The sequence below is a fragment of the Ranitomeya imitator genome, chromosome 3 (genome assembly GCF_032444005.1).
Source record: "Ranitomeya imitator isolate aRanImi1 chromosome 3, aRanImi1.pri, whole genome shotgun sequence".
Lineage (NCBI taxonomy): Eukaryota > Metazoa > Chordata > Amphibia > Anura > Dendrobatidae > Ranitomeya > Ranitomeya imitator.
The window spans coordinates 122,533,601-122,559,856 of NC_091284.1; the positions used below are offsets into that span (position 1 = coordinate 122,533,601).

Genomic DNA, 26,256 nt, shown 5'->3' on the forward strand with positions numbered 1-26,256 from the left:
ATCTACAGCATTCTGTAATGCTGTAGATAATCCCCCGATGTTACCTGAAAGAGGAGAAAAAGACGTTATATTATACTCACCAAGGGGCGGTCCCGCTGCTGGTCTGGTCGGATGGGTGTCTCTGGTCCGCTGCGGCGTCTCCCATCTTCATTCCAAGACGTCCTCTTCTGATCTTCAGCCACGGCTCCGGCGCAGGCATACTTTGTCTGCCCTGTTGAGGGCAGAACAAAGTACTGCAGTGCGCAGGCGCCGGAAAGGTCAGAGAGGCCCGGCGCCTGCGCACTGCAGTACTTTGCTCTGCCCTCAACAGGGCAGACAAAGTACGCCTGCACCGGAGCCGTGGCTGAAGATCAGAAGAGGACGTCTTGGAATGAAGATGGGAGGCGCTGCAGCGGACCAGAGACGCCCATCCGACCAGACCAGCAGCAGGACCGCCCCTGGGTGAGTATAATCTAACGTCTTTTTCTCCTCTTTCAGGTAACATCGGGGGCTTATCTACAGCATTACAGAATGCTGTAGATAAGCCCCTGATGTCGGTGGGCTTACCTCACCTGCGATTTTCGGGGTGACAGGTTCCCTTTAACTTCAGTTTTCAGTGGTTTTAATGTTTGCTTATCTGGAAAGCTTTCCTAGTCAGACATAGATTAAATGTATGGTGCAAGCAAAGCATCTGGCACATCCTTATCATATGTACCGCAGAGGGCATGAAGACAACCATTGCTAATGAGATGTGTTATGTGCACTCATACTACTTCTCCTCTAAACAAAAATGGACAAAAATATAATTGCATTATGGCAATAGTCGTATTGTTTCCCATACTGGGTTCATTGTTTAATATTGTGTGACTTATTATTGAGGCTTCTAAAGAGAAATATAGATTAATATATGGCGTCCAATGTTCACGATATGGAAAGTAACATATTGACGTTGAATATGAAGCCCAAATTGTACAGATTGCCCAAGGCTATCAGTAGAGCAAAGGTCAAAATGTATGCAGACCAGGACAATGCACAATCTTGATTAGATACATACGTCATTAAGTGCAATGCAAGACAAGTATAGCACATTAATTAAATCCCCTACAAGAACCAGTCTGGTCCTGGTAACAACAAGATCACAATTCAAACGTGCCAAAGTATATGGAATACATAAATATACTCATCTCCCAATCTGTCAGAGGTGGTACCCTATACGCCTTGATACTATAGCGCGCGCTATAGACTGGTTCTTGTAGGGGATTTAATTAATGTGCTATACTTGTCCTGCATTGCACTTAATGACGTATGTATCTAATCAAGATTGTTCATTGTCCTGGTCTGCATACATTTTGACCTTTGCTCTACTGTTTGGGACACTTATTAAATTGATACCTAGATCATAGAGGTTGGTACATAAGTGATCCCCTAAAAGGGCGTGATATCTGTTTCCCTATTTTATATACGCCTATGTGTTCATACAATGTTTTTATTCTGGGGGTTCTAGATTTTCCCTAGCATAGGTAGTCCTCTGTCTAGTGCTAGAGGATCCTTTAGCTTGTGGGTAGAGGTGCTCACTAGCGGTGATAGTATTTATCAGGGCCAATAGGGACAGCCAACGTGGAGCGGGGGCGCCATTACGCTCCCCCCTAGGGTGCCAACCTCCGCAGCTAGGCAGGGACGTATATAGGTGCCGTAGCTAGGGCAATCTAGTCTTTTTTCCCCTTTAGCATTTTTTGTTGTTTTGAGCACGTTTTGTTTGGTTCTTTTTTGTGTTGGTTTTCTTTTTCTTCTGTACACGGCAGTTGGCCTTGGTTTTAACAATAAAGTATATATTTTAAATGTTAGGGCATTCTCTTTATGATTTATACCTTTTCCCTAGTATATGCATTTACTATTAGAAGTTGACAGATCCAAATTTGGAACATTTTTTTATCAAGAGCTTCTTCAAAGTAGTGACATGCTTTCTTTTATTCCCCACTAGATGTTTTTTGAAAATCTAAAGTGGGAAAACAATGCTCAAAAAACTGAATATTTGAATAACATAGTGGTTTTACATTAAAGATGTACCGTATATAAAAAGTCTTTTAAGTGTTTTTTTCTGGATTTTTTTTAGGTGCATTTTGTAGCAGAGCCAATCCACAAAACTCTGATATGTCATCTCTCTTAAATACAGAGGGGCACACAGGTTTGTTGATTCATTGCATAGTCTGCAGAATTCCCCTTAGACCCCCTTCACATGTCAGTGTTTCCAGTACGAGTGGTGACATGTTTCACAGGTACTGGAGATACTGAATCAAGTACACTGATTCTAATCTATGGGGATGCACATGTGACGCCCAGGAGACCAGGATGCCCAGCACCGGACCAATGGAGTCTGTCTCTTGAGGGGGATGTCACGGGTGGCTTGACCCGGTGCTGTGGCCTCAGGCAATGCACAGTGTAAGGGGTATCATGAGGGGACAGGCACTTACTTGATCAGCAGCAGGTTCTCCCAGCGGTGACGATATCGATCCTAGATAGATGGCTATTGTCCAAATGAAAGACTGAGGCACTGAAACGTTTAACCAGTTTACTTTAACATAAAAGGATTTACAACCAGTCCTGTCACCGGAGTCTGTATGGGAACTCTGAGTTACTTTGACCCTGCCGGGGTCTTCGCCTCTTATTGTGCGCAATTTCTGTGTGGCCCTGCTGCTGTATGTGAACTGGCTGCCGGCCCAATCTGTCCCCTCCGGGTCCTGGTTCGACGGGCAACCCGAGTCCTTTTATCGGTTTACCCCCTCTGGGAGTACCGCTGAACTCTGTGTCTGTTGCTGCGTCCGGCCCTAGTGAAGCTGATATCACCTCACGTTTTTCCGGTTGCTGTATTATATATAATGAATACAGCCACGGATCCGGTATCCGTCTTTGCGCCTGTTCTGGGTAGTGATTAATGCTACCCGGTTCTCACAATGTCCTTTTTCTCTATCCCTCTTCTCCTCAGGCCGGTGATTTAGGCCTGGTAACAGTCACAGGGCTGTTAGAGATTCAACTGTATGACCTCTCACCTTCAGCTCCTTGGCCCAACTGCCATTTCTTCTCTCAGACCAGAATGGATCAAGGGGAGTCTCTGGAGCTCCCCCTTCTGGCCGGAGGTGGTAGTGCAGTCTTGCTATTTTAGTATTTGTACTTACTGTCAGTAACTATTTTTGTGGCAAATACCCCTAGGGGTGCCACATTCCCCCTTAGTTAAGAACAGTACTCCGGGACTGTGGGACAATAACATTTTGAAATAACAATTAATATGTACAGAGTCTTAAAAATGGAAAGTTACAAAAACCACTCAAGGAAACAAAAATAGAGTTCTGTAAAAAGTCACTTCAAATAGCGTCCATTAATACAGTTCTATCCTTGAAGGTATTAGGAACGGCACTGTACTTAGTGTCCAGGAATTTAGTTCCATTTTTCCAACGGAGTTATCAATATAAAGTCTAAAGAAAGTTCAAAAAGAGCAAAAAGCAAAGTTCAAAAAGCAGTCTTTCCGGAGCTTTGATTTAGTGCCTCCGGGCTGATAAAAAGTTCAAGAATATGCAATAAGTTCATACAGACAAGTCTCTGTAGGCACTGGGCTTAAACGTTGCAGACTGATAGCAATGACTATACTACATTTTCTGTTTAACTATATACGGCATAACATATATACAATTCACATTATGAGCTTTATAGTTGGTAATCTGCATACCTGGCCGGTAATTGACCCTGGGTACTACGCTGTGATCTACGTAATAGCGGTGTCTCTTCATGTGGTGTACTACTGTCTACTGCGGATGTAGTATCTGACCGCTCTGCTAAAGATAATTCCACGACTATGGAGTTGGCAAGTCCACCGTGAATGGGATTACTCTGACCAGGAATCTGTTCTTCCTGGCCTGGAACCTCCTGTAGTACGGGGTCAGCCTCTTCCTGTCTTGGGACTTCTGGTATTGGGTTCGGTGTTGGGTAAAAGGCCACCATGGGAACCACTACTGCACCATGGTATGTTAGTAGGGTTTTGGGAAAGTCTCCTATACAGGTGTGATACACTTCCTCTTCTTTTTCCTTTACTGGTTGAACCTGTATGGGTTGAATAACTTCTGGTTCTGGCTGGACAACGTCTGGCTCTTTCAATGCTTCCGGACATAATTTAAGATTGTCTCTTGACACTAGTACAGATGTTAAGCCTCCGTTTTTGCTAATGAGACACATTTTAGGATTATCCACTCTTGTTGGTAAAACTGTGTAGGGTACGGCTTCCCACTGATTGTCCAGTTTATTGGTTCGACGATTTCTCTTGAGCACTTGGTCACCCGGTCTTAATGGGGTCGCTAGAGCATTCTGGTTGAAAGTTCGCTCTTGTCTTTCTCTAGTTTGCTGAAGGCTTCTTTCCACACTCTCTTGCACTTGGCGATACTGCTTTTGCCGTATGATATCCCAATTGGAGTCTTGAACTTCTGTGTCTGGTTTCAGAATTCCCATTTCTAGATCGATTGGTAATTGGCCGGGTCTTGCACGCATAAGGTAAGCTGGGGTGCAGTTGGTGGAGCTCACCGGGACATGATTATACAGATCCACCAAGTCAGGCAATTTCTCTGGCCATTGATTCCTTTCTGTCTCAGGTAAAGTCTTTAGTAGGTCTATTACAATATGGTTCATCTTCTCGCATAAGCCGTTTGTTTGTGGATGATAGGCCGTCGTCCGGATCTTTTTGCAACCATACATATTACAGAATTCTCTGAAGATCTCTGATTCAAAGGCTGTACCTTGGTCGGTGAGAACCTGTTCCGGATATCCATGGGGTCTACAAAAGTACGTTTGGAACGCTTTGGCTGCTGTTTTTGCTGTCAGATCTTTTACGGGTACTACTACCAAGAAACGTGAATAATGGTCCACGATGGTCAAGGCATAGACATAGCCGGACCGGCTTGGTGTCAACTTCACGTGGTCCATGGCTACAAGTTCAAGTGGTTGTTTGGTGATTATGGGCTGCAGTGGTGCTCTTTGGTTCTTTTGATCGTTTCTTCTGAGGTTGCACGGGCCACAATTTCTGCACCACTGTTCGATTGATTTTCTCATCCCGACCCAATAAAATCTTTCTCTTAGAAGTACTTCTAACTTTTTCCAACCGAAGTGACCAGCACCATTATGGTAAGCTTCGAGGACCATCTTCACATCTTGTTTAGGCACAATAATCTGCCAAACCAATTCATGTGTTTTCGGATTGGCGTATCTTCTACAGAGCTTCCCTTGATACAGGAACATTTTGCCTCTCTCTTTCCAGAGTTGATGCGTCTCTTCTGGGGCATCCTCATAGGGATATGCACTTTGCTCAGTCAACAGTTCCTTCACCAACTTCACAGCCGGATTGCTGTCTTGGGTGTCAGCCCATCTATGGTGTGCTAACGGATTAAAATTCACCTCTTGTTGTTTCTGATAGGTACTTGACTGATGATGTTTTGCCTTGGGACGATGGAAGGCTGGTAGTTCAATTTCTTCAAGCTCCCCCGTTTCCTCTTCTACATCTCTCAAGTGTGGCATCCGGGATAGGGCATCGGCATTTCCATTCTTGTGACCTGCTCGATACTTGATTATGAAGTTGTAATTAGATAACCGGGCTATCCATCGCTGTTCTAACGCACCTAATTTGGCTGTGTCCAGGTGGGTCAACGGATTGTTGTCAGTATAGACAATAAATTCTGCAGCGGCCAGATAGTGTTTGAAACGCTCCGTCACAGCCCAAACTACTGCCAGTAGTTCCAATTTGAAGGAGCTGTAATTTTCTGAATTTCTTTCAGTAGGCCGGAGCTTTCTACTTGCAAAGGCGATGACTTTCTCCCGACCTTCTTGCTTTTGTGACAGCACCGCTCCTAGTCCCACATTACTGGCATCGGTGTAGAGGATGAAAGGTTTATGGTAATCTGGGTATGCCAGAACCTCTTCTCCGGTTAGTGCCTTCTTTAGTTGTTCAAAGGAGTCTTCCCTTTCGTCGTTCCACTGAAAAGGAGGGTTTCGGTTTGAAGGTTTCTTCGTCTGCCCTACCAAGGTGTCTTGCAAGGGTGCTGCCAACTTGGTAAATCCTTTTATAAATCTGCGATAGTAACCCACCAATCCCAGGAATTGTCTCACTTCTTTTGCGCTGGTAGGTCTTGGCCAATCCCTTATGGCGCTTATTTTCTCGGGATCTGGTGCTACTCCCTCCGAACTCACGATGTGTCCCAGGTACTGTACCTTTGGCTTGAGAAGGTGACATTTGGATGGCTTGACTTTCATGCCATACCTGGATAAGGCTTCGAACACTTCTGCCAGGTCTATTAAGTGTTGTTCGTAAGTCTTTGAGTAGACGATCACATCATCTAGGTACAAGAGGACGGTCTCGAAGTTCTTGTGTCCGAGGCAGCATTCCATCAGCCGCTGGAAGGTACCGGATGCGTTGCAGAGTCCGAACGGCATGCGATTAAATTCACATAGACCCATTGGTGTGGTGAATGCCGTCTTTTCCTTATCTCTCTCAGCCACAGGGACTTGCCAATACCCACTTGTTAAGTCTAAGGTGGAAAAATAATTAGCAGATTTCAAAGCAGTTAAGGACTCTTCTATCCTAGGCAAGGGGTAGGCGTCTTTATGGGTGATGTTATTAATCTTCCGGTAGTCTACGCACATTCTCATGGTTCCGTCCTTTTTTTTGACAATCACTAGAGGGGCCGCCCAGGGGCTACAGCTGTCTCTTATTACCCCGGCCTGTTTCATTTCCCTCAGCATATCTTTTGCACATTGATAGTGAGCGGGCGGTATGGGTCTATATCTTTCTTTTATTGGGGGATGGTCACCTGTGGGGATTGTGTGTTCTACCCCTTCTATCCGTCCGAAGTCCAATGGGTGTTTACTGAAGACTTGTTCATATTCCGTCACTAGCCTATACGCCCCTTGTTTTTGATGGGTAGGTGTTGAATTTATGCCCACGTGTAGCTGTTGGCACCAATCCTCCATTTCTCCATCTGAGCCATTGCCTTCCACCTGACAGGTTGGTTCTAAGGGCTCAATGGTTGTGATGGCATTGTTGTCAACAGTATATAGCTTTGCCATTGTAGCATACCTTGGCAAAGTGACCTCTTCCTCTCCACAGTTCAAAAGTCGTACCGGCACTCGTCCCCGGTGTACCTCGACTATCCCTCGTGCTGTGAGTATAGTGGGCCTGCTGTCGGTGTACACTGGTTCTATTAAGGCTTGATAATCTCGTCCCTTAGTACCAATGGCTGCTCTACACCATACCAGCATTTCTGTTTTTGGTGGGATTACAATAGACGTTGGATCACTTACCCTCACACTGCCGATTTCTCCACCTGCAACTTCTACCTGTTGCCTTAACATCAATACTTTTATTTCCCTCCGGAGAACTCTCTGCTGGCAGGATTGGGCAGTTTCAGCAATTTGCTGTAAGACAGAAATGACTTCGGAAAAGCAGTTCTCTAACACATTCATTCCTATCAATACAGTTGGTTCACAGTTCCGCCGGTCAACATCAACAACAATTATACCCTGTTTCTTCAGTTCTACTTTACCAATCTTTATGGTCATCTCCCTGAATCCTAGTTTCGGTACCAACTTACCATTACTGGCCCATATATCTAGTTCAACATCAGAGGGCCCTTTATCAATATCTGCATCAGCCCAGTACCTCTTATAAAGGATATACGGTATAGATGAAATCTGGGAACCTGTGTCCAGCAAAGCGTTGAGGGGAATTCCGTCCAGCACGATCGGGATAATGGGTCGTCCTCCGATGTACCTGTCGTGCCAGGGTGTTGGGCCTTGAAAGTTCATTCCTGCGAAGCGGCCCGCATTCCCAGGGGATTCCCGTTTAAATCACAATCTCGTGCAAAGTGGCCCGGCTGCTGGCAACGGCGGCAAATGGGCTGTCCATCCGGTTGGTAGCGGTCGCGGGGTCGTCCTCTCCATGTCGGGTATCTCCGGGGTCTCATCCATGGAACATCCTCTCTACAGTTTGCCAACTCCATCTTGTGTCCTCTCATCTCCTGCATGGTTTTAGCCATTGAAGCAACAACATCAGCTAAAGAGTCAAGCTTTTGTTGAAGAGCCTCATTAGTACTGGGCCCCAGGGGCTTAGCAATGGCCCCAGACATAGCTGATGTCACTGGCACTCCCTGTTGTTGAGGTGCCTCTGCCATGGGTTGCGCAGGATCCTGATCCCGAGGTGCCTCTGCCAGCTGGAGACGTATAGCGCTCTCCTTTAATTGGGCAAATGTCAATTCAGGGTTCTTAAAAACAAGCATGCTCACATGCCCCCGGTGAGAAGGGGTGTAGAGTCCCTCAATAAATTGATCTCTTAGCAGTTTATCCGCTCCGGTGTTAAAAATGGGTTCAGCCAGTGTAAGTGATTTAAGGGCTTCCTGCAGGTTTAAGGCAAAGTCTCTCACGCCCTCATTAGCTTTTTGTTTGCAACTAAAGAATCGTATTTTAGCTTTGCTGCTGGCCGTGGTTTCAAATGTAGCTTTTAATCCAGCAAATATGCGTTCAACAGTGCCTTTTAGATCAGCTGCCCATGCTGTGACTTCTCGCTTAGCATGGCCACTTAACTGCATCATCAGGAGACTAACACGCTGAACTTCACCCACAGGGAACATGTCAAAATGGGCCAGCATCTTTTCTCTGAAATCGTCAAGGGTATTAGGCTCACCTTCATACATTGGAAGCCATGGGCCACCCGAGGTATATGGCATCAGCACCGGCATGATGGGCGCCACTCCTTGCACCGCTGCGCTGCTGGACTCTCTATTGACACTCTGTCTTTCAGCTGCATTAGCGTTGCCGAGTGCTGCGGCGTCTCCGTGCTGCGACATACTGTGCCCCCTTAGTTAATCCGGACCCTTCCGGTCCTCCGCTTCCGTCGGGATAGTGTAGATTCGTTCCGCTGTGCAGCAGGATCGATTTTCCCCTTGCTCTGATGTCAGAGCGCTCAGCTTGGTGCCGCCCACAATGACACGCCCCCTGCTGCTCCCACCCACCGCGCTCTGTAATGGCGGATTCTGATGTTTTTCAGTTAGACTGGGGCTCAGGTGATGGCGTAGCTCAATTAACAGTCTCGTGCCTAACGGTTATGAAGTGATTACCTCAGGGGATGGCGGCCATCTTTACTCCATTATAACCAATGGGGAAAAGTCACTTTCAATAGTTTTCAATGGGGAATGGATTTTTCTTTAATAAAGTCAATTTTCAAGATTTTTCATCCCAGTTTTCACAGTTTTGGGCTCCAATCACGGCACACAATACCCGGTATACGGGCTGGCTAGATCCTGTTCGTGACGCCAATTGTGACGCCCAGGAGACCAGGATGCCCAGCACCGGACCAATGGAGTCTGTCTCTTGAGGGGGATGTCACGGGTGGCTTGACCCGGTGCTGTGGCCTCAGGCAATGCACAGTGTAAGGGGTATCATGAGGGGACAGGCACTTACTTGATCAGCAGCAGGTTCTCCCAGCGGTGACGATATCGATCCTAGATAGATGGCTATTGTCCAAATGAAAGACTGAGGCACTGAAACGTTTAACCAGTTTACTTTAACATAAAAGGATTTACAACCAGTCCTGTCACCGGAGTCTGTATGGGAACTCTGAGTTACTTTGACCCTGCCGGGGTCTTCGCCTCTTATTGTGCGCAATTTCTGTGTGGCCCTGCTGCTGTATGTGAACTGGCTGCCGGCCCAATCTGTCCCCTCCGGGTCCTGGTTCGACGGGCAACCCGAGTCCTTTTATCGGTTTACCCCCTCTGGGAGTACCGCTGAACTCTGTGTCTGTTGCTGCGTCCGGCCCTAGTGAAGCTGATATCACCTCACGTTTTTCCGGTTGCTGTATTATATATAATGAATACAGCCACGGATCCGGTATCCGTCTTTGCGCCTGTTCTGGGTAGTGATTAATGCTACCCGGTTCTCACAATGTCCTTTTTCTCTATCCCTCTTCTCCTCAGGCCGGTGATTTAGGCCTGGTAACAGTCACAGGGCTGTTAGAGATTCAACTGTATGACCTCTCACCTTCAGCTCCTTGGCCCAACTGCCATTTCTTCTCTCAGACCAGAATGGATCAAGGGGAGTCTCTGGAGCTCCCCCTTCTGGCCGGAGGTGGTAGTGCAGTCTTGCTATTTTAGTATTTGTACTTACTGTCAGTAACTATTTTTGTGGCAAATACCCCTAGGGGTGCCACACACATATGACCCACACGTAGACATGTCTATTTTTTCCGACAGCACGAATGTCAATACATGTTCAGGTGGATTACATAAAGTGTGACATACCTGTGTTGTCCATGTGACACATACCGGAATAGAATGCAGAATAGAAGTGACAGATGTTTAGGTGTTAAAGATGTGCAAAGATTTAGATATGGGGTAGAAGATAGCTAGATTAATATCCATGAGATATATAATTAGTATAATTAGTGTCTTGCGTATGTAGTTTACTGTACTTGTATTAAGCTAATAAATGAAAAAAAAAAAAGATAACCAGGCAAGGTAAAGTAGTCTAGCTGTGAGCTGATATTAGATGTGCCAATTCTGGCACTTTGCCTGGCTCTTCCCGATTGTCCTGGTGCGTTGACAATTAAAGGGAACCTGTCACCACCAAAATGGAAACCGACTCCATGAGGATGGTCTGAGTGCCAACGTCCACAGATGGGGTTTGTGCTCACAGCCCAACACCGTGCAGGACGCTTGGTATTTGCCACAGAACACCAGGATTGGTAAATTCGCCACTGGCGCCCTGTGCCCTTCACAGATGAAAGCAGGTTCACACTGAGCACATGTGACAGATGTGACAGAGTCTGGAGATGCCGTGGAGAGCGATCTGCTGCCTGCAACATCCTTCAGCATGACCGGTTTGGCAGTGTGTCAGTAATGGTGTGGGGTGGCATTTCTTTGAAGGGCCGCACAGCCCTCCATGTGCTCGCCAGAGGTAGCCTGACTGCCATTAGATACCTAGATGAAATCCTCAGACCCCTTGTGAGACCATATGCTGGTGCGGTTGGACCTGGGTTCCTCCTAATGCAGGATAATACCAGACCCCATGTATCTGGAGTGTGTCAGCAGTTCCTGCAAGATGAAGGCATTGAAGCTATGGACTGGCCCGCCTGTTTCCCAGACCTGAATCCGATTGAACACATCTGGAGCACCATGTCTCGCACCATCCACCAACATCACGTTGCACCATAGACTGTCCAGGAGTTGGCAGATGCTTTAGTCCAGGTCTGGGAGGAGATCCCTCAGGAGACCATGCGCCGCCTCAGGAGCATGTCCAGGCATTGTTGGGAGGTCATACAGGCACAAGGAAGACACACACACTACTGAGCATCATTTCCACTGAAGTTGGATCAGCCTGTAACTTCATTTTCCACTTTGATTTTGAGCATCATTCCAACTCCAGACCTCTGTGGGATATTAGTTGTGATTTATGTTGATCATTTTTAGGTTTTATTGTTCTCAACACATTCCACTATGTAATGAATTAAGATTTACAACTGGACTATTTAATTCAGTGATACCTAGGATGTGGGATTTTAGTGTTCCCTTTATTTTTTTGAGCAGTGTACTTGTTATGGTGATTTTAGTGTTTACACCCGCATAAATGTTTTGAATTTTTCACCTTAAGAAATAAAAGAAGTCCCCATTCCATTCTCTGTACTGCTTGTTATATGGCATTATGGATATACAATGTATTGTAATCATCTCCACTTTTTATGTCCGGTACATTGTTCTTTCCATAATATGTGCTTAAGTGCACGCTTTTTGGAGTAAGCGTACAAATATTTGGGTTGGTACATTTGCTATGCGCACTTTTATATTTCATATGTCTGACCCAGGCAGACCTTCCCTCCCTTCCTTTTTAAATCCTCACACACCACATGTCTTTGAAAACCTTTTAGCAAAATTGTTTGCTTAAAACTTGTAATAAAACTTAATGGTCTGTCTTCAGTGCGAATTGAAGCAAGGGGTAAAAGGAGATTCCTTCTGTGAACTGACACAACAGAGCCAGACATTGTACAGGAGGGAAGATGTGAAAACCTCCACCTGTCTCCGAGGTTTTTAGACATTTACTACCGCTATAATGTCCATATTAATTTCTAAATTTTTTATTTATTTTTATGTAATTTTTTTGCTCTTTTAGAAGAATGATTATCCATAAAGATGGATCTAGTCTGCACCTTATATTCTTCCATACATCAACCATTGCAATCCCATAAATTTGTTACAGGGTGGTTATTCTGGATCATCATTTGTTCACTTTGTCCCTGTTGTTCTGTATATACAATGCCTATTGCCCTAGTCTACCATAATTCTGTGCCGACACTGCACTTATCTCGCTAAACTCACTACATAGTAAGTGATCACTTTTTTTTAAGCAGGTCCGTTTTATTAAAAAAAAAAAAAAAAAAAAAAAACACTCTTCAAAAACATTTCAAAGACTTTTTTTATTATTTCTGTTGTAAAATTACTTTGCTTTTGATAGCTTCTGTCTTTGGAGCTTTTTTTTCAGCTTCAGGTCCTAAGAAACACCTTGTGAGAAAAAAGAAAGTGCACGTCACTTCTTTTAAGCTGCTTCTAATGAAAAACTCTCCTTATTAGGCACTGTCCAATCAGAAGGCCTCAAAAAAACACTTCAGGAAGTGGAAAAACTCTCCAAAGTAGCAGCATTCCCTGAAGAGGTTTCCATTTGTGTAAGCTGTGTGCACAAGACATTGTTTTCAGGTTGGTGCCTCCCAGAAAGTGCCCCACAGAATGGACATTTTTAATTGCAGAATCAAAGCTTTTCTTCAATTTAAAAAAAAAAAAGCGCTTTAAAAACACATCAAATATGGGTGAAAAAGCACATTAAAGAAATGCAACAAATACGTAATAATCAGTAAAGATTGTTTTTGCGTCTTGTGTTGACACATGTTAGGGCATGTTAGGTTAGGCTATGGGTTGAACTAGATGGACTTAGTTTTTCTTCAACCTTAATAACTATGTTACTATGTTACATGCAAAAAACAAACAGAAAAAAAGCAGTACAAATAACGCAGCATTACACTATGTGTGAATACAGCCTCCGCATTAAATTTCGTTACATTTTTTAATAGAGAAAAAAATCAGTTACAACTTTTTTTTTCCCACCATTTACCGATCTCCTTAATTAGTCTGTTCGCTGTGTTGTGCTGTGTGATGGGCCTTACAGGGACACAAATATGTCCATGTTTGCTGATTTGCGATGCTTATTATTTAGAGAAAAAAAAAAAACGCAGTGAAAATGACATTGTAATTGCTTTTCATTGTTTTTAGTAATTTGTAGGGAAAAAGTCTGTTTTATTTTTGCTCTAGAATACAGGGACGTAGAAATACACTGCTATGTGCAGCTGTATCTCTAGGTATAAGTTGTCTGTGGGTTCTGAGTCCCAGTGATGTCGGCAGAGGCTGTTGCACATAGCTTATGTTGTCACCTGGAATGATAAAGGTCATGGGTTTGATTCTCATGGAGACCAAATAATTGTTTATTTAATTAATGTAATTACAAAGCAGAGATGCCGATCTACACCCGTCAATGATCATGTCCTGGCAGCCATTGGACAAAACGCGTGGTAGGTTTTATGTTAACCTCATCTGGAAGTGAGGTTTACAGACAAAACCTAAAAGTCCCCTAAAAAAAGTGAGCCCCAATGATTGAAAAGTCCCTATCTAAGTGGTCAGGAGGTTGGATCTTCCAATTCCCTATGGAATATGAAAATAAATATAATTTTTCTCGGTGTTGGTGCCATAGCTGTTGATAGACTGTAAAGATACCTATCCTTCCAACTCAGAAAAATAAAAAATATTTAAAAGGGACCAATTATTTACAAACTTTTTTTTTATAGGGGCTGTATACGCTCCAATCATTGGGGGCAAGTCCTCACTACAACACTTATTACTCAGAAGATTATTCTTTGGTTTGCCATGTCAGTATAGCTCGTTTGCATAATGAACACTTACAGGGTGTAAATCCCCAAATTTACTTCAATTTAGAGAGATTATTGGGGGGGGGGGGATATTGTTTTGAATGAAGCCAATTAGACCAATAGTGTTTTTTTCCATTTTAGTCCCCTTAAATTACATTTCATAAATATCAGAAACTAGACACATTCTCTCTGGCCCCTGGAAGTTATCCAATTCTGCGTAGATAGAACCCTTTTCCCCTGAAGACCCCAGCACTAATTCACTATGAATGTCATTGTTGAGCGTTAGTCTGATTATAATTATATATGTCTAAATATATGTGGGTTCTAATCTACTTGTCTTGACAGACATACTAATGGTCTGACTGCTGTTTTACCATTTCCATTTAATTAACTTGAGAGCGCCATGATTAAACTTCGAAGTCCCTGTGCTCAGAATCCTCAAAGTAGATCACAATTTAGCCTGTAATTAGTTATTAAACATGGGTAAACCAAGTGTCTAGGGATGGCATTGGGGTCAGTAGGAACAACTGATAACGAGGAAGGACTGGAGATAAATGCCAAGTAGCACCAACATGGTACTAATGAAGAGCGGAAAGGGTCAGAAAGGCGGCTTTTGTGCTGTTAGAATGTGACCTTTAGTAAATGTTAGTAAAATCTACAGCAATGAGCTACGAGTAAATGGTCTTTACTTAGATATAATCGTCTACAACAGCGGAATAGGCTCCTTTAGCACCGGACAATACAAGGACTGCATCACATTGTTTTCTGTTCATTGATCCTGAAAGTTGCTCCTTTTAACCCTTTAACTCCTCTTTATGAATAATTTAATTTGAATCATTACGGCTATTGTCAATGTTATGCCCACGTGGTAGTAAACACTGATGATGAAGAATCTATCTTAGAGCTTAGTTAACCCAAACTCCTTTTGGTCTCCCAATCCAGGGACTCTCCCAGCATAACTGTGACTGCGGGCAACTGTGTATGCGATATTGCAGTCTGTAGTTTTCTGTAAAACTATTATCCTAGAATATGTCCTCACTTGCAAATTAACAAAGGTCTGACAACTGTGATCCCACTAGTCATGAAGGCAAATGGGTTCAACCATGCTTATGAGATACTAATTAGCAGAACATTCGCTTGGTCACCAGTTAACCACAAACTCTACTCAGCCAAGCATGTTAAAGGAAAGAAGGTAAGAAGCGGATGCTTGTAAATATATACGTGAGTAAAATAAAAGCTGAAGCCTCCATGAAATTATAAAATAAAAATTTTTTTTACGCTGGGTCAAATCAATGTTGTCATATGAAAGGGGTTTTTAAGGCTATGTGCACACGTACAGGTTTTTTTGCGTTTTTTCGCGCTAAAAACGCTATAAAAACTCATTAAAAACGCATACATTATGCATTCTATCATTTAGAATGCATTCTGCATGTTTTGTGCACATGGATGCGTTTTTTTCCGCGAAAAAAACGCATCGCGGTAAAAAAATGAGCATGTTCATTATTTTTGTGGATTTTCTGCGTTTTTCCCGCAATTCTATGCATTTGGGAAAAAACGCACAAAAAACGCGTCAAAATCGCGGTAAAAACGCTTGCAGATTTCTGGCAGAAATGTCCGGTTTTTGTCAGGAAAATTTCTGCGAAAAATCCTGACGTGTGCACATACCTTAAAAGTCACAAGTTCTCCACTGCCCATAGGATATAGCACTACAGAGAGCACACTTGTCAGCATCCTAATGTGCACAATCAGGATGTTTCAGGACAATCAGATGGGATCGGAGATGATTTGAAGATCACTGAGGGTCTTCCTTCTGGGAGCCCCAGCGATGCCAAAACCAGGCCTTCGAACTGAGCTGCGTCTTGATTGGAGCGGGGGTACACTGCATTCACTGTCCGTGAGACTACCAGAGAAAATCTCTATTATTCTGTGATTTACATTTTTCCATGAACTCATCTGCATACGAGAACTCATGGCTCTAATTAATGATCCCATGATCTCGTAGTATGCGTGTATATAGCTGCGCTTGTTCTCCGCTCCCTGTATTCAGGAGTGACTATTCTTCCTACTGTGCCCAGCCGCACTCTTACATTCTTACACTTTGTGTACGGCGGATTATTTTTGGAACCTTTCTGACACTTTATTCTATGAGGCTTTTTTAAAGCCTTTTTCTGTTCACACTTGAGTTTTCATCTGAGATGACGCTTTGCTTCCCCTTTTATTTTCTGTCTTTGTGTTATTTTTTTTTGTTCCCACTGCAAAATCTCATGACAACTCAATTCCTGGGGGACTTCTCCCATGACGCCACTCTTGATCACCACTTCAAACGCGCCGTATTACAATGTATTGTGACACTGGCACCCTAAGCCTTGCTGGGAATGAGAAGCGGCTGTTTAACTCTGGTTATGGGTTGGGGGATAGGTGCGCCACAATTGACTTACAGGCATGAGTTAAACTTCAGATCAATTGAAGCTGGCTGTGTCTGCACTACCTGTGCTTATCATCACCACCACGCGTTTCGCTCTTTACCCCCTCCTGTTGTAATAGTTTGTCATTTCCGATCACTATTAATATCACCTGTTAAGTGCCCAATGGGCTTCATAGCTTCTCGCTCTGCCCATCAGCCTCACCTCTCGTACATGGGGATGGAAGGGATAATTGCTAAACCTAGCATCTAATGCTTGAGGCACCGACCTGAGATTATTCCAGCCTGATTATAGGCTGCGGGTTGGTCTTTTTGAAGCAGTCCGTTTAAAGACACAACCTGTTACTTAGCAGAATCCTTATAAATGACCTCCGTGTTTCCTACTCCTCACCTTCACTGTAAAATAATAATAAAATAAAAATCTCGGCTGGATTTTGTGTTCTGTTTTAAATAATTCTGGATTTATTTCCTTGCCCTTATGTATGAAATTTCAATGAACAGCTTTATGACTCAGCCATGCTAACCGGACGCTAGAATATCAGTGACATTAATTCTTCGCTTTCAGATGAGCACAACGGAGGCAGTAATAAAAATGTCTCGTACTCTCGGTGGATTGGATGGTATTGAGTTCAGCTCCGAGGGCAAGACCTTTTAATGCGTCTATATTAAAAGGGAAGTTAACATGCCTGGCCATTATATGGCTGCCTGCTTAGCATGTCGCAGAGGGACTTGGCGCTCTGTAACATACGGAAGGAAAACAGTGTTTGACATTTTCCTTCATGCTGCCGAATATGCTTTCGAAAACATCAAATCAGTAACCCTGCTCAGACCCTGCTGCAAAACCTGGATGAACGCAGGGAATCAAATTAAGTGATGTGCAAATTCTGACTATTGGGCAATGGTATCATCACACGACTGAAAATATGTTCCAAGTGCAAGAACCTCAAGAACAAATAAGTGCGACTACTTAGAAGTCAAGGCCTTAGGATTAATTCACGTGGCTGTAAAGTTTCATTTTCTAGTCTGTATTACAACAGCAAGTCCTGGCCAGATTGATTTTCAGTACCCATAAAGTATCATTATTATAGACATTCATTGTTCATTACGGGCATGATAGTCCTATTCAATTTAGGTCTTGAGAGCCGTAACATGGTTAGCCATTGTGCAGTCATCTGAATTACTCTACATTAGTGGCTAAACTGTGATGTGTTTTTTTTTTTTCTTTCAGTTTTCTCAAAAGATTTGGTTTTGTTGTGATCACAAAAAATAGAGAGTAAAGTAGTATGTTTTAATTTAAGAAGAAACATTTTAAAAAATGGTCTTGTTCGTGGACTTGCTTGACTTTGATCGCGAAGGTTTGTATTCCATAAAAGCCACAATAATGACCTGATCTACATATGAACATGGAACGATTCTGGTCATAACTAGGCTTGACTTCTCTCTGGTCAGTGATTCAGTTTGCTGCTCTAGTCCTGGCTCTAGCTGCACTCACCGTCACTGGAATGGCGGTAGCGGGGGTCACGATTCATCTGGTTCTTCCTCACTGCAGGGTCTAGGGTCTATTTAGTGTCTGTGGGGTCTAATGGAGGGAGTCTGGTACAGCCCTCTGCTTTCTCACTCAGTCCCATAGACATAAATGGAGTTGCAGCTATTCCTTCTGATCAGTCCCATAAATGGAACCTAAAGGATGATCTTCATCATAATGTAAAGTTGTTAAAATTGTGAAGTACTCATATAGACAATCAACTTTGCAATTTACTTATAAATGTTTTTTGTTGAGATTGTAAGCACTGGTTTCAAGTTGGCAAAGAATGCTGGTATGTACTGGTAGCTCTCGGTCTTGGCTAGCTTCAGTGCCACTTATATTGCTGTAAAAGTGGCATTGGAGAGAGTCAGTTCTGGCTAGTGGTGCAAAGATGCCTCTGGTCCGAACAGTTCTGGCTAGTGGTGCAAAGATGCCTCTGGTCCGAACAGTTCAAGCTAGTAGTGCAAAGATGCTTCTGGTCTGAACAGTTCTGGCTAGTGGTGCAAAGATGCCTCTGGTCTGAACAGTTCTGGCTAGTGGTGCAAAGATGCCTCTGGTCCGAACAGTTCTGGCTAGTGGTGCAAAGATGCCTCTGGTCCGAACAGTTCTGGCTAGTGGTGCAAAGATGCCTCTGGTCCGAACAGTTCTGGCTAGTGGTGCAAAGATGCCTCCGGTCCGAACAGTTCTGGCTAGTGGCGCAAAGATGCCTCCGGTCCAAACAGTTCTGGCTGGTGGTGCAAAGATGCCTCCGGTCCGAACAGTTCTGGCTGGTGGTGCAAAGATGCCTCCGGTCCGAACAGTTCTGGCTAGTGGTGCAAAGATGCCTTTGGTCCGAACAGTTCTGGCTAGTGGTGCAAAGATGCCTCTGGTCCGAACAGTTCTGGCCAGTGGTGCAAAGATGCCTCTGGTCTGAACTGTCAGTCAAACAGGAAGCCAGAGGCAGGGGAGCTGTGTGCTCATGTTTAAGATGGAGACTGCATCTTCAAAGCATTAGGATCAGGCATTGAAATTCACCACATCCCCCCCCCCCCCCGACATTTGTTGTGGGAAGCGTCAGAAGACCCCTTTACATGTAAGATAGACAGAGTCAGTACACTAAGATCAAGTGGACGGAGCTGAGCTGCAAAATGACACAAAAACAAGGGAAAAGATTGCAGCTGCTTGAGTCAAAATATAGATAGTTTGCTCATCTTTAACAACCCCTCCAAATCCAGTGATTGATTGGCTGTAAAATAAAAGTCCTGTGCTGGTACAGCGCACACTTGTCAGGGACACACTCTGCATGTCCTTTTCAACGGAGCTGATAAGAATCCGAGCAAATCAAGGAGAGTAAAACAAAAACATTTGTGTTTTGTCTAATCTGTGATGTACTTTTCATCCTTATCTGCTTAGCATTAAAGCAATTGTTTCCTCAACACTTGTGTTTCCAAGATGGAGATCTATCTGTCATAAGATTTCTCAATAATCGCAGCTTTCATAATGAATGTTTTGTGAATTTTGATCGTGAGCTAATAACAGGTTTGTCTGACATCTGCCACGCTTCCAATGTGAGGTTCAAAATATCACTTCTGCAAGCACATTGACGAGCGCCGATACTACAACATCAGATTCATTTAAGTTATTTGCAATGCACTATATGTAAAAATTAAAACATCTGACACCAAGTTGAAGAGAACCGCCGTATAGATAGTGAATGGTAATATACAATTACCCAATATTACTTAAAGGATACATCATCAATAGGACATTGGTGGTGTGACTGGACAACTCCTTTAATATATGAAATTACATGTTGATCACTATGCCCAACCCCCAAACTCACTGTCTATTCTCCATAGAGCATACTAGAGAACATGCAGTGACATTATGACAGCAAATTATTATTATTATTTATTGTTATAGCGCCATTTATTCCATGGCGCTTTACATGTGAGGAGGGGTATACATATAATAAAAACAAGTACAATAATCTTAAGCAATACAAGTCATAACTGGTACAGGAGGAGAGAGTACCCTGCCCGCGAAGGCTCACAATCTACAAGGGATGGGTGAGAATACAGTAGGCGAGGATAGAGCTGGTCATGCAGCGGTTTGGTCGATCGGCGGTTACTGCAGGTTGTAGGCTTGCCGGAAGAGGTAGGTCTTCAGGTTCTTTTTGAAAATTTCGATGGTAGGTGAGAGTCTGATATGTTGGGGTAGAGGGTTCAAATATTGGCATCTTACGGTTTTATTGATATTGCAGCAGCTATTTTTTTTTTTTTTTTTTACAAAACTGTCTACAGTCGAAACCAAAAGTTTGAGACCGACATACCATAAATGGTTGTCACAAAGTTTGCTGCTTCAGTGTTGATAGAACTTTTAGTCAGATATTTGTATGATTTATTGACCAATTCATCAAGGTTATAAAAAGCCTCAATATTTACAGTGTTGACCCTTATTTTTCCAGACTTCTGCAGTTCACACTGATACTGAGATATCAGCTTCTGGGCTAAATCCTGACTGATGACAGCCCCATTCTTGGCTAATTAGTGCTTGGAGTTTATCACTGTGTTTTTGTTTGTTTGTCCACCTACTTTTGAAGATTGACCACAAGTTGTCAATTCAATTGAGATTTGGGGAGTTTCCTGGCGATCAACGCAAAGTTTTAATGCTTTGTTCACCAAGCCTTTTGATCACTTATGCCTTGTGACATGCTCTCCATCATGCTGGAAAAGCATTGTTCATCATTGCTCCTTGATTGTTGGAAGAATTTGCTCTGGAAGGATGTTTAGATACCTACCATTCTCTATTCATGGCAGTGTTCAAAATTGTGACTGAGCCCACTGCCTTAAATGAAAATGTACCCCACACGTTAAAGGTCTTGGGATGCTTTTCTGTTGGCATGAGAGAGAACTCTTTTGTAGCACTCACCTTTTCTTCACCAATCATTCTTCCATATGTCCCAAATTATATGAAGGGAGCTACACCAGAGAAAATAACTCCCTTTAGTCTGCAGAAATGTCAGTTTGTCTTTGATGTTTTTCCTGAGAGAAGTGGTTTTATTTTTCTACCCTTCTTGACACCAGGTCAACCTACAAAGTCTTTCACCTCACTGTGCATGCAGATCTACTCGCACCTGCCTGCTGCTTTCCGGAGCAAGCTCTTAACTGGTATTGAACCAATAACATAGCTTAATAGTCTTTAGGTGATGGTCCTGGCGCTTGCAGGCCTTTCTTTGAAACACTGAAGCTTTCTTCGCAGTAATTAAACTTCTCTCATTGAAGTTATTGATGATCCATCATTGATGATGATGATGATGGTTTGTTTAGGAGCAATCTTACAAACAGCAATGTCCTTGCCTGTAAAGCCTTTATGATACAAAGCAATGATGACTATGTCCCAACAGAACAAGCCAGTGATTTAAAGCACCAGCACCCTTTTACAGAAACTCATTTGCTTTGATATTTAAATCCGCATAATAGAGTGATATTCAAAACTTGTCCTTGTAAGCACTTTCTCCAGAGATAGCATGAAAATCATTAAAATTATGTACACAGGACATTTTTTGGCTTTGCAAGAAAAAAAGTCACTCTGAAAGCATTTAGACATGACTGTAGTCTAGTGATATGTGTGGTTACCATTGAATTTGTTAACAATTTGTTCGATCAACCTACTCAATCAATAAGTAGCAATTCACCTTCAACGTCTGAGAAGCCAGTTCATAGATAACAATATGGCTGTACTTCCTGTTGTTACTTTTGTAAAAATGAAAATGCATTACCAAACAAACATTTAAATGCCTTTTTAAAGGGTTTATCTCAAAATACCAAGATTTTTTTATGTGATGGGGCATAACTTGCTGATCACCGGGGATCCGATCACTGGGAAACCCAGTTATCCTGAGAACAGGGCTCTGCAGAGCCTGTTTTGAATGGAGTAGAGGTGTCTTTATTGTACACATGTTGTACCCTACAAGGTCTTAAAAGATCTTTGTTGGGTCATTTCAACAATGCTATATATTTACTTACCGATTTCCCCTGTAACTGGGGATAGCATTTATCGGCTACAGGGCAAATTCAGCTGCCTTCTTACTACAATGTAGAGCTGATTTGGTCTGCTGAGAAAGTGTAATATTTACCAACCTGTGATAGCTTTTGTTCTAGCTTCCGGTTTACGAATATATAGACAGTTTAACATTCACTGTTATACTGTAGACACAAGAACGTTGTTTCTTTAAATATTCCAATAGTTTATTAAAAGTACTGCATATATCAGTGCAACGTTAACAAAATAAGCACGGTCTTTCTGGCCTAACAGGAAAACAAAACTATAATGTATGGCACAGTCCTTGTTGCTGCTGAGATCCGCATTTCTTATGAAAACACAGGTCTGGAGCTTGCACCTCCAGGCACACCCAACACTGAATGAGCCAGAAGTGTGTGTATTTGTCCTCTGGAATCCACACACCCTACAGCTGGTCACAAAAGGTACCGTCACACATAACGATTTCTTTAACGATATCGTTGCTTTTTGTGACATAGCAACGATATCGTTAACAAAATCGTTGTGTGTGACAGCGACAAACAATCAGGCCCCTGCTGGGAGATCGTTGGTCGCTGGGAATGATCAGGACCTTTTTTTTGGTCGCTGATCACCCGCTGTCATCGCTGAATCGGCATGTGTGACACCGATCCAGTGATGTGTTCACTGGTAACCAGGGTAAATATCGGGTTACTAAGCGCAGGGCCGCGCTTAGTAACCCGATATTTACCCTGGTTACCATTGTAAATGTAAAAAATAAAAACAGTACATACTCACATTCCGGTGTCTGTCACGTCCCTCGCCGTCAGCTTCCCGCACTGACTGTGAGCGCCGGCCGTAAAGCACAGCGGTGACGTCACCGCTGTGCTCTGCTTTACGGCCGGCCCTCACCATCAGTGCGGGAAGCTGACGGCGAGGGACGTGACACACCGGAATGTGAGTATGTAGTGTTTTTTTTTTTTTTAAGCGGACCTGCGCTTAGTAACCCAATGTTTACCCTGGTTACCCGGGGACTTCGGCATCGTTGGTCGCTGGAGAGCTGTCTGTGTGACAGCTCTCCAGCGACCACACAACAACTTACCAACGATCACGGCCAGGTCGTATCGCTGGTCGTGATCGTTGGTAAATCGTTTAGTGTACCTTTAACCTAGCACTAAACATAGCCGATTAACCCCTCTCAGCACTTAGTGTGCTGGAGCGTTTTCCTAGGTTCATATCACTGAAGCTAATAACTTCAGTGATGCATATCTCCCCTCCAGTGCTTTGCCCATGACTTTGTCTCGATTTGTACATGTAATGAGTTCTGTAATCATGATGATGGTGATATCAATGATGAGATGCCTGCCAGGGACCATATCGGATAGTCAGTTCTTGGCCGACTTTTCAAAGTATGTTTACTCTGAAATATTGCAGTGGTTGAACAAAATATACCAATTCTATGATTCACCCCTTCCTGTCGTTCGGGCAACATGAATCTGATGACAAGTTCCCTTTAACATCAGCAGTGGTATATCACCTACAGAAGAATGTAGTTATGTTCTGAAGTTTCAAGGGTCTTGCAGACACATTTTCCATTATAGGACATAATGCCACATAGTTTATTGTTAAACTGCTTTTTCCAGGGTGGGAAATGGGCTGCTTGTTTTCCAGAATTACATGGCCCCTTTCATACACTGCATATGTGCTTATTACCTATTATTATATTCTGTGGCCCTAAGGTTATGTTGCCAAAACTGCTCTCATTGTATCTATTGCTCTCTTTGCTTTTCTTTCCATTTAAATTGCAATGGGATTTTGGACAAATATACTTTTTGCACGTCTCATGCCCTTTTAGTGCACATCATTTATCATGTGTTCTTAAGTCTGCAATGAATATTCCCTGCTGGTCTCATGTCCCTGTTTCTTGGCCATAGATTTACGTCGGCAGAGACCGTGGTGATGGGAGATGTGACATACGGAGCGTGCTGCGTGGATGATTACACTGCTCGGGCGCTAGGAGCCGACTTCCTGGTACATTATGGGCACAGCTGCCTGAGTAAGTTTATATCTTTCTATATTTCAATTGTTCATGAGTGAAATGTTGGGTAACAAGTCTAGAAAAACGATGGACAGGCTGAATGATGGAAACTATGGACAGGAACTTTATTGTAATTTGTGTTGCTGAAAATAAAATTGTTGTTTTTACAGAATATACTGCTATTAAAGGGAAATTTGTTATCGGGGTCACCTACTAGTAAGTAACCGGGATAATGGGATGATCACACTAGTTACAGCATTCTTAAGGCCCCATACACATTAGATGACAGTCGACCAAACTAGCAGACCATCTGATGGGCTGATGGGTTTGGGGGCTTCAACATTTCTGTTGGGAAAGTGAAGGATTGGGCAGTTGGAATTTCAATACTCAATCCTATTGTTTTCAGGGAAGGTAAGACAATGCCAGAGGTGTCTGACAGCAGCTTTCCCCTCTCTCCCTATTACTAAGCCGAACACTCATGTATAAAGGGAAGTCGGGAGAGATTGTTGTACGCCAAACAATTTTTCGGCAAACTGTTGCCTCATCAAGAGTAGTGAATACATTTTCAGGACTCCATATTTAGTAGCTGCCGAACAGAAGCCCTGCGAGCCGCGTCCTATTTCCTGGTATCACAAGCTCCTCTTTATTAGCTTGCCCAGCGCAACGTCATCATTGCGGAATGATGAACAAACAAAATCACGCAAGGCCAGATGATCAAAAGATGAGCCGGGGCTGCTGACAAGTAGGATGTGATCACTGGGCTCCATTTTGGCAACCTCAGAAAACTGACTTTTCCTTTATACCCAGGGTCTTGCAAAATAATTCACTAATTTCTGCTATCTCGTGTATGGCTAGCGTTAGAGTAACTTGGGATAATTATGAAGATAAACTTTGAAGAATCAATTTTAGTGGCCAGATCTTTGTATGAAAAAACTTGACTTGTTTGGTGCTGATAGGTGAGGATGCAGTATTTAAGGTCTAGAAGGTGAGACCTCAAAAAAGGAAGTGTTTCAAACACACCATTGAAGTAAATGCCGCTAAGAAACATTTTATTTAATATATATATATATATATATATATATATATATATATATATATATATATTAAATAAAATGTTTATTTAAACATAAAATAAACATAAAATAAAATATATATATAATTAGGACAAGGTCGCAACAAATTCAATAGCATGCACCTTTTACTGAATTTGACACATTGCATAGTTACCCATTCCCTAAAGTCAGAAAATATTCTCCAGTCTTGGGCTGAAGCACATTTTTGCTGTATTTTCTGACATAAATTATAATAAACCTTTAAATTTGAGGGGGGAGTGTGGGGCGCTTCAGCTAAGCTCCACCCACCTTTCGGAAAAGTGTCGGAACTGGAGCAAAAATTGCAAAAGAAAATTTGTCACTTTTATTTGCCAGTTTTGTGGTATAAAAGGAAATAGGAATTGTCCCCTATATATTCATTATTTCTTGCAATATCTTTAAAATAGTCTGGTTAGTTTTCCTGCTTCAATGTCCCAAGTGCACTTAGTTAGCGACAATCTGTCAGCAGAATTTTCCCCCATAAATTGCTCCCACCAGCTTGTGAATTTAAAGAGAACCTGTCAGCACGATTTTGTAATGCAAAGTAAAGACATGGCTGTAATGACGCTTTAATAAAAATTAAAATTGATACTCTTGGTGCAGAAATTCACATTGTTGTTTTTCTTAAATCATCTGCAGTTTTCTCGTAATTATATTTCGGTGCACAGGGGCCGGACTCTACACTCTACACTCTACACAGGGTCTTCTCCTCCCTGTCTGTGATTCCCGGCCCCTCCACCTATCTCCAGTCTGTGAATGATAGGTCACTGCTGAGATTTCATTCAAAGACCATAGATAGGTGGAGGGGCCGGAGAATCACATGCCGGGAGGAGAAAACCCCGTGTACAGTCCGGCCCCTGTGCACCGAAATATAATTAACAGAAACGTCAAATTGTGATTAAAGAAGAACAACAAAGCGGATGTCTTCACCAAAGGTATCAATTTAGTCAGCGTCATTACAGCCATGTATTCACTTTACACTAAAAAAAATCGTGCTGTCAGGTTCTCTTTAAAGGGGTATTCTCAAGTTTGAAAGTTATTACCTGTGCTCGGGATAAGGAATAATTTCCTGACTGCCGAGACCCCACTGAACCAGAGAGCTGTGCTCAACTATGCGCACATTCACACACAGCTGTGCTTAGCCATCTTCAATGGTTCCATAAAGAGTAAATGGCGGTAGTGCGCATGATCGATCACCGCTCCATTCACACGGGG

At 43.0% G+C, this 26,256-nt stretch overlaps 1 protein-coding gene across 1 annotated transcript in view; it reads left to right on the plus strand.

Moving 5' to 3' along the window:
* Positions 1–26,256, plus strand: part of DPH1 (diphthamide biosynthesis 1) — a 378,970-nt gene that overhangs the window by 171,966 nt on the left and 180,748 nt on the right. Inside the window, exon 4 of the mRNA XM_069761363.1 lies at positions 23,847–23,968. Coding sequence (XP_069617464.1) covers positions 23,847–23,968 — 122 coding nt within the window. The remainder of the gene's footprint in view (positions 1–23,846; positions 23,969–26,256) is intronic.